This window comes from Scardinius erythrophthalmus, assembly GCF_964197995.2.
Source record: "Scardinius erythrophthalmus genome assembly, chromosome: 6".
Taxonomy (NCBI): Eukaryota; Metazoa; Chordata; class Actinopteri; order Cypriniformes; family Leuciscidae; genus Scardinius; species Scardinius erythrophthalmus.
The window spans coordinates 44672763-44682300 of NC_138226.1; the positions used below are offsets into that span (position 1 = coordinate 44672763).

The 9538-nt window shown below is 38.3% G+C and overlaps 1 protein-coding gene across 2 annotated transcripts; it reads left to right on the forward strand.

The window, feature by feature from the left end:
• Positions 1-303: 303 nt before the first annotated feature.
• On the forward strand, positions 304-9538 carry LOC308692255 (uncharacterized protein). 2 transcript variants are annotated; one of them, XM_081368090.1, is made up of 12 exons: positions 337-610; positions 1604-1894; positions 4003-4251; positions 4344-4451; positions 4578-4616; positions 5994-6032; positions 6203-6304; positions 6395-6697; positions 7455-7700; positions 7801-7866; positions 8021-8629; positions 8814-9538. In XM_081368090.1, exons 1-12 carry the CDS (start codon positions 559-561, stop codon positions 9317-9319), a joined length of 2610 nt encoding a protein of 869 aa, XP_081224216.1. In that variant the 5' UTR covers positions 337-558; the 3' UTR covers positions 9320-9538. The 2 variants fall into 2 exon arrangements, with proteins under 2 accessions (XP_081224215.1, XP_081224216.1); XM_081368089.1 differs by having other exon boundaries at positions 304-610; positions 6203-6697.

Below are 9538 nucleotides of genomic sequence, written 5' to 3' on the forward strand. Positions count from 1 at the left end.
CTAACTAAAACTAAACTGAAATTTATAGGAAATTTGAAAATGATATTAAAATAAAAACTAATTTAAAAATGCAAACCTATAATAACCTTGATACAAAATCACAGCTAAAAATGTATTAATAATGTAATAATTTAATGCAGAAACAACGAGCTCATTGAAGTAATGAATACTTGTTTGTTAACAAATAATTACATTAAGAAAATATAGCATTGGTGTTATGTTTTGTGATCGCTTTTAGTGAGAAAATCATCATGAAAGAGACCATTAGCTGTTATATAACCGGTTGTCGTTACTGCTTGCGTCATTTATAAAGGTGCGTTTACACCTTCAGTCTCCGCCCACAGTTTCAGCAGGACACTCCGTACCGATACTACTAATCGGAGTTTCCTTTTCATTCTTTAACTCACTGCCTCAAAACGATGTGGCGACTTTTTAATGGTTTATTTGTTTTGTTTTGTTAGCGTTAGCTGTCGAGATTTATGCTGTCTCCATTAAGTATCCCCGCACAGGCGCGCGCACGGGGTTAAACAGAAACTCAGTCTCGAGACCCGAGGGAAGATGGCAGTAACTAAGAGTTTGGTCTTCATTACATGTCTCTGTTTTGCTCGAGGTAAGTCCATAGCTCTTTAAACATGGAGATGAAGGAAAACAGACTATTCCCCTGTGATCCAGGTGCAATGACCTGTGCGGGAAACAGAAACGCAGGTCGAAACATACAGACATTCGCGGAAATAAATGCGTCTTTAATAAGTTGTTTAAAGAGTTCTGGAACGGGTTATGAAGTATTTAGCATTTAAGGAATAGTTGAAGCCAGATTAAAAAGACTAAAAGTCGAACGTGTGTAAACTTTGGTGAATCTCTCTTTGAATGCAGGACTTTCACTGAACTTTGGACTGAGGCTGTTCTGTGATCTCGAACTGAAACACAAAACCTTTATTTGATAAGATTAGGCTAGAGATTTATACCAAAATTTGATTTGTTGTTTGTTTACAATATACATATATATGTAAATTATTATTATTATTATTATTTTTTTTTTTTTTTGAGCCAACAACTTGCAGGCTGGTAACTTGATTTAATGAAACATCCAGAACAAGGTCATATTTCATTTCAAAATCAAAGGAATAAAGTCATTGTATTTAGCATAAAGACAATTAAATCTCAGGCTCTAGACTTTAATGTAGTTTATATGCATAATTGTATTATTTATAATTGAAGTTTTTTTTTTTAATTGTTTATTTAACATATACAAATGTATTACAGTATATTTACTGTTATATAGTAAATATTACTGGATTGCAGTAATGACAATCTGTCATTAAATATCAAAACACGTAAACACATTATGGCAATGAGAATGTTGGGGGAATATCTTGGAAAACTGGTGCATTTAAACATTTATTAAAAATTAAATATGGTACATTGCAAAAAATAAAATATGCTAAATTGTCTCATAGCAGAATATTATGTCCTGCATTTGTCTTTTGATTTTAGTGTTAAATATGACCCAGGTTTATTGTGAGATTCACCCATTGAACTTCACTAAAGAAGAACCATTGAACCAAAGAATCTTCACTAATAGTGTCTCTTTCATCTCCTACAGATTTTGTTTTCTGTGATGACTATGAAGAAATTGGAAAAGACATCACACTTACTCCAAGCATCCGTGGAAAGCCTACAGAAATAGTGTGGAAACACAATGGGAACATGGTTCTGTTGTATGACAGGAGTGAGATGGTGGAGTACGGCTCATTCGCTCAACGTTTAGTGCTTGATTTCGAAACAGGACAGCTCACAATAAGAAAACTAACCAGCCAAGACAGTGGACTATATAAGTCTGAAATTGAAATCAATGGGAAAGTTCAGACCTCCAGTCATACCGTGACAGTTTTGGGTAATCTATCTATCTATCTATCTATCTATCTATCTATCTATCTATCTATCTATCTATCTATCTATCTATCTATATAATCTCTTACCTTACCTAACAAATTTTGTTAAAATAGAAAATGTATATTTAATCATAACTCCTTATAATTAATTGTTAATATTGAATTAATTAAAATTACAATCAGTTCATCTGTTCGTCCAGCGAACACTCAGTATTGTTCGTCTTTCAACTCTCAGAAAGGATATTTTTCATGGCCACAGAACAATAACGCTGTATAGCATGTAGCTGTGATCGCATCGTTAAATTGACGTTGATTTAAAAGCAGAGACTAGAATCAAAACTTACATGAATGTGCACAAAAGTTTTATTTAACTACATCAAAAACACATAACTAATCTAAACAAACACATACACACACTCACGCATACATGGGAAATGAAAAACGTGAGATTGAATGTAGCGATCAAAAGAGTCATTTAACCATCTGAAGGAACCATCAGCTTCTTACTTCAAAGCACCTTATCAACAAGAGGTCGCCGCTCATACTAAACCTCTGTATAGTTAGATAAATGTAGGATACATGCAGTGCCTTAGCTGTTGAATGAGCGTCCGGTTGCAGCCTCAGGAGAAAGTCTTGATGGCTCAGTAAGTCAATGGAGTTGAAGTTACAATCAGTTTCTTCTTTGTTGAACGAAGAAATGAACACTTGCGGTGTTAGTTCAAACAGTAGAGCATTGGCGCTTGTAATGCCAAGGTCATGGGTTCGATTCCCAGGGAAAGCAAGAACTGATAAGAATGTAAATGTGTGCCTTTGAAATGCAATGTAAAGGTGCCCATAACTATTTAAAACAGAGAAAGTGACATTAAAGGTTGTCTAAGCAATGTCAGGCCAAAACATTTTTTGTCACATACAGCAAACATCTCCTCACTATCCGCTAGCTGCCTGTCCCCTGAACACACTGTAAAAAAACGCGGTCTCTGTAGACACCACAGGCTCCACAAACGGCAACAAAAACAAACTGTGCTCACCCGCACCCCGAAACATAACAAACAGAGCTCCAGCCAATAACCGACAAGAAGTGTTGAAGGGTGGGGTTTGCGGGGTTAGTGCGCGTGCACATGAGGTGGGTGTGTGGAGGAGAGAGATGAAGAGGGAAGTTTGAATTATGGCCGACACACGACCAAATAGACGACGCTCCGATGAACAGAACAACTGGCAAGAGGGACAAGGATAAGGAACGCGCGAAGTCCCGAATTTACATCGGAAAAACCTTTGAAATGTGGCGAGACCTCCGCCGGCAGAAGGGATTAGCTAGCAGCTACTATCCGACATTCAGTTGCTCTGTTTTTGCAGAACAGGTAAATCCACTATTCTTTCTAAACTGACGTTCATGTTCGCCAAACCAACACAAGGATGTAATTAGCTAGATTTATGCAGTCAGCGTTAACTTTGGTGAATACAACATGTATGTTTCTAGCAGCGATCAATCTCTATTGTAAATGATCAAGCAAATTCACAGTAGGGCGACAATTTGTGTAAGTTAAGGGTTGTTTTCACCCACGGTTTGTCGTGAATTTGAATGTTCATTTAAAGGCTATTGACAACTTTGACTAAATTTGTTTACAACGCCGCCGTTGTTTATGCTCACTGGGAAACGCGAAGCTAAACGTTATCTTGCTATCATTGCGTCCTTGTATGGGAGCTATTTATAACCTCAGGTGGCAAAACGATTTTAAGATAATTTTTCTCTTTTTCTGCATTCTGTTCTGCAATATATAAAAGCATTTATCTAACTTGGCGATATTACACATTGAATGAAGTATCAGTAAAACTTAACTTTGTAGTGACTATTTTGACTTTCCTTTATGCCGGAAGGGAAGGGAGGGGAGGAGACGGGATGAGGAGGAGGGAGGGTCTAGCCAGCCTCCGTTTTGTTTGACAATAATTCGAATGTCAACAAGAAGAAACGTCTCCCGGGATCGCTTAGACAACCTTTAACAATGTTATTGATTAATAATCAATTAAAACAGTTTGAGTTATTGATTAGTAATCTCAAAATGAGCAAATATCCACTGATCGCCACTAATGCCTCTCTGCTTTGGGGTCTTAGATGTTCTGCCAGAGCCTCAAGTGACCTGTGAACCGGATGAGACTTCAAATGTTAAAAAACTGTTGTGTTCGGGCAAATCCCGAACTCAGCTGAGCTATGAATGGAGAGGGCCGAATATAAAGGTTCAATCGCGACCAGAGCTTCTCGTTGAAGAACAGGAGGGAAACCGTGACTCGGTCTATACCTGCACTGTGAAGAATCAAGCTAACAGCAAGAGCACAAACTTCACTCTGAGAGACTGCCACACAGGTTCGACAGCCAATCACTCAACACAACTGTTGTAGATGCCTTGAGACTCTGATGCAGATGTTGTACATTAACACTATGTCTTTTGTGTGCAGGCAGAGCAGGGGCTGCTGTACTTGTTCCAGTCATAATAGTACCAATACTTCTCATCATCATTCTGCTTATTGTACTGGGAATATTCTTATACAGACGTAAAGAAAAGTGTAAGTGCCATGAAAAAGTATTCAACAATTTACTCTCAAAATACATCTTAATTTGACACCCATGTCTCACAAAGATTATATTACAAAGATTAACACATTTTTTTTGTCTTGTACGTGGATGAGCAGCAATGCAGCCTGGCAAGAGAACACCAGACCCTGAACATGGTAAGATCAGGGTTTGCACAGAGCTTGGGAAATGTTTGATTTTTAACTCTTAAGCTTTCAAGGTTTGAGATGTGCTTCAATTTTGAATATTTGACATGACATGATTTGACATCTTGGGCCCTATTTTAACGATCTGAAATGCAAGTATCAAGTGTGAAACGCAAGTAACTTTGGGGGATGGAGAAACACACCCAAATTAGCTTCGGTTAAACAGGTGTATGATAATGTGGGTAAATGTGTAAGCTAGATTTATGCCTATTTTTTCACATCTTCATGGACACCACAATGATTTCCCTCGTGTGGAATATTTTTCCTTGTAATAATGTATGATTTGCAAAAATGAAAACTGCTGCTTCTGTGTAGATGAGAGAATCAAAGTGTATGAGCGTTGTGCACACGCTACATTGATTATGGCCAAGCATGCGCCCTTAAAATAGCATATGAATAACATGTGCAACACACCACTAACTTTAGACAAGGTTTTTCCTGGTCTGTGGCGGAATTGTTTTCTAAACCTGCAAAATAGCACCAGGGAACGTTTGCGCCAGAACATGCCTCCTCTTTTCTCTGAACTACCCCCGGGAGCGCAAGTTCATTCCCTAGTTTACCGACGTGCGTCTGTGGAGGGAAAAGTCCGCTGTGAGCGGGTGCAAAATAGGAATGATACATGCGTCGGTGTACAAAGTCAATTGCGCTGGGTGCGAGATAGGGCCCCTTGTGTGACTTGTAAGAAAAACAATACAAATGTTGCTCTTTCTACAATACAAAAGTTTGCAAGTTATATAATTTTACATAATATGCTTTAGCCAAACATCCATATTAAAATAACATCATTATCTCAAATAGTCTTATATAAATATTAATAGTAGTTCTTTTATTAAGATTTTATTTCTTTTTAACGTTCTAGTTAGCAATTTCTTGATGACTGTCTGTCCAGGAAGCCTGGCTTCCCTCAAAATCTCATCAGAAATGTATTTTGTCTATGTATAATTAACCTCTCTATTTATTAAATATTCGTATGCATTTAATATGTATGTGAACGTAAGTTAAATCATATCGTGATTTCTGTGTGCAGAATCACAGCCTATAGGGCCAAGTTTATGGGAGATTGATTTCAAAGGGGCGAAGTCCAAGATATAAAGCTCCAAGCTTGGGATTCACTAAATGATATTTGCCTTTAATTTGCATACAATGTCCTGCCTTATCTATTTGAGGATTGGGTGAGCTCCTAAATATGCAGGACTTTGCAAACTTGATAGTTCTTGTAATTTATAAGCACTGCCATAAATTCACTTGCATAGACATTTAATAGAGCATAAGCATTTTATATAATAAAAGATCATTTGATGTAATCAATAATGTTTATTATTAATTTAGGTAGCCTGTTGAGAAACGACCCAACGGATGTCTATCCAGGTAACAATTACTATTTAGTATTATTATCATCAGTAGACATGCTGACATGATATGTACAGTGGTAGCTGTTGCTCATGTTGCTGGATAACACTATAAACTCACTCTCAGCTCTCACTGAGAATGAACGACGCTTGAATCTGCTGTTAATGTCTTTGAATGCTTTGTTTCAGGTTCGTTTGAAGCCACACTCCCTAGTCACACCAGACTTCCCCCTCAAAAACCATCTATTGTTGATAAGAAATGGCATCAGGACAATGGAGCAGAGAGTTCAGGTGAAACTGATGAAGGACAAACACTTTTGAAGGAAGCAAAAAAATTGCAGGAACAAAATCTAAAACAGAGTCCACAATCTGCTGTGTCAGAAACAAACCAAGAGGACACCGGAAAGGAAAATGAAGGAGAACTAGACAGAAATGAGAAGAACAGCAAACATGCAGTTGAAGCAGAAGAAAACACTTACAGTGAACCTGATGAAACTGAGAAGGAGAGACATAAACAGAGACAAGAAGAAGAGGAGAAAGAGAGAAGTCAGAAACAGGAGAGCGGAGATGAAGAGAAGTTTCCTGAGCATCAGAACGAGAGAGAAGAGCAGAAAACTGAAGATCACAGTGAGGATAATCAGACACCAGGAGAGAAAGAAGAGACGGAAGACGGAGGAGACACGGGTAAAACACTGATTATATGCTACCATTTTATTACTTTTGTAATGTATTTAAATTTATATAGAAGGAGTTTTAAGGGTTTGTTCACCCGATTTATTGAGTCATTTTCTGTTAAAAAGATAAATCACTCCAAAAACAAATTGATCTTTTTCTCATCCTCATGTCAGCAATATGATGGATATCAGTGCAACACAAAAGGAGAATTTCAAGCATTTTCACACAGATTTTTTTCAAGCTTCAGAAACTACATTAGAAAGTATAATAAAAGTTTCATTCATGTAGCTTGTGCACTATGTTCCTATCCATAAGTATTTATGTAATAACTTATAACATACAGACCTAAATGTTATTCACTGAAAGTTTTCCCACCACAACTCTCAAATCACACCAGATGTCAGGTTGTCTGATGTCTTGCATCAAGAGCTGTCGTATTTAATGGAGCGCATTAATGGAGCAATTTAATCTTCAGTCTGTTTGTCACACAAGGCTTAAGGAGATTGGGAATATAACACATGAGATGTATGGACTACTTTTATGGTACTTTCATGGTGATTTGATTGTGGTTTTGTCCGTTTTGATATTGGTCACTATGAACTGTTGAATAAATAAGAGTTGTGTGAAGATTTCAAAAATATTCATTTTGTATTCCACTGAAAAACTAAGGGTTTAAAGCAGACCTCAATATCAGAAGCATTAACCTATCGTTTGGTGGAAGACACACAATTACTAATTACATTTTTGTTCAATTTTGAATTCATAGAGACTGTGAGTCCACAATCTGCTGTGACAGAAAGAATGGATACAGAAAATGAAGCAGAACATCAACACAAAAACGAGAAAAAGAGCCAAAGTGACAAAGGTGAACAATCAGTTGAGCAGCAGAACGAGAGCATGAGAAATCAGAAGACCAAAGATACGGCTAATAGTGAGGATTACATGAGACCAGGAGAGAAAGAAGAGAGAAGTGAAGAGGAAAACCAGGACGGGATAGACAGAGCAAACACAGGTAAAATGCAGATGATGTGTTTGTCTGGAGAAACAAAACCTTGCAGACAAATCACTGGAGTCTGAAATAAACATCAGATCTGTGTTTCTGATTATTTTAGCGGAAGGTCGCGATCATCCCGCCGTGGATCAGCTGTTGGACAATGAAGCTCTCAGTTCTCCGGCGGGTTAGTTTCTGCCTCTTCTTCTGACCTGACTTTAACTGTGTACTTATTCTCTACACATCCAGTCCAGTTTCAGAAGATTGATATTGTCATTTGTTACTCATTTGAACAAAGTGTTTGAATGAGTGGATGACGTTTCTTATCTTGTTCAATTTAGTTACAGATTCACCAGCTAACCTGGAGAAGAAACCTATAAACAGCAGTGACTCGTCTTCAAATCAAACTGACCGAAGTAATTACACAGAACAAGACAAAGAAGAAGAAAGAAAACGGGAAGGTGGCCAGGAACAAACGACAGAAGAAAAAAATCCCGATCCAGAGACCCAAAGCTGCAAACAAACTGATTCAGACACTATAATAAACAGTGTGCCTCAGCGGCTGGGACACGGCGATGAGTTGAGTAGACGAGATGAAGAAGTGCAAACAAAAAATCTAAAACAGAGTCCACAATCTGCTGTGTCAGAAACCAACCAAGAGGACACCAGAAATGGAAATGAAGGAGAACTAAACAAAAATATGAAGAACAGCAAAAATGCAGTTGAAGCAGAAGAAAACACTAACAGCAAACCTGATGAAGCAGAGAAGGAGAGACATAAACAGAGAGAAGAAGAAGAGGAGAAAGAGAACAGTCTGAAACAGGAGAGCGGAGATGAAGAGAAGTTTCCTGAGCATCAGAACGAGAGAGGAGAGCAGAACCCTGAAGATCACAGTGAGGATAATCAGACACCAGGAGAGAAAGAAGAGGCGGAAGACAGACGAGACACAGGTAAAACACTGATTATATGTTTGTCTGGAGTTCTGAAATAAACATCTCATCTGACCTGACATTAACTGTGTACTTATTGTCTACACATCCAGTCCAGATTCAGAAGATTGATATTGTCATTTATTAGTCATTTGAACAAAGTGTTTGAATGAGTGGATGACGTTTCTTATCTTGTTCAATTTAGTTACAGATTCACCAGCTAACCTGGAGAAGAAACCTATAAACAGCAGTGACTCGTCTTCAAATCAAACTGACCGAAGTAATTACACAGAACAAGACAAAGAAGAAGAAAGAAAACGTCCTGGACTGGAACCAGAAGGTGGCCAGGAACAAACGGCAGAAGAAAGAAATCCTGATCCAGAGATACATGAGGAACAAAGCTGCACTAACGCTGACAAACAAGACAAGCAAACTGATTCAGACTGTGTGTCTCAGCAGCGGCTCGACGATGGGTTGAGTAAACAAGATGAAGAAGTGCCAAATAAATCAAAGATGACGGATAAAGGCCAAAGCTTTAAACTGACTGATAATAATACAAAGGTTGTGCAAAATGAAGGAGAAACTGAAGTGCAAACTCAACCAGAAGATAGTGGTAATAGTGGACATGAAGGAGGAAATGATCCACCGGAAATGAGTCGACACGTCAAAAATGAACAAGACGGTGGTGTAAATGTCTCTGATTCAGACTAGATAACCAGTGACATGCCTGTGCCAGAGGACAAGAACCAACATGCAGTGAAGGACCGTCATCACTCAGAGCTGGATCTGAGCACACACACAGTATCTGGTGGAAGAACAGATGGTGAGATCAGCAATGAGGGAGGTGAGGTTTTGTCAGCTGTGAAAGATGAACAGACACACACTGGTGCCTAGAGCCGTGTGGAGGGAGCAGTGAGAGTTGTGAGAAGG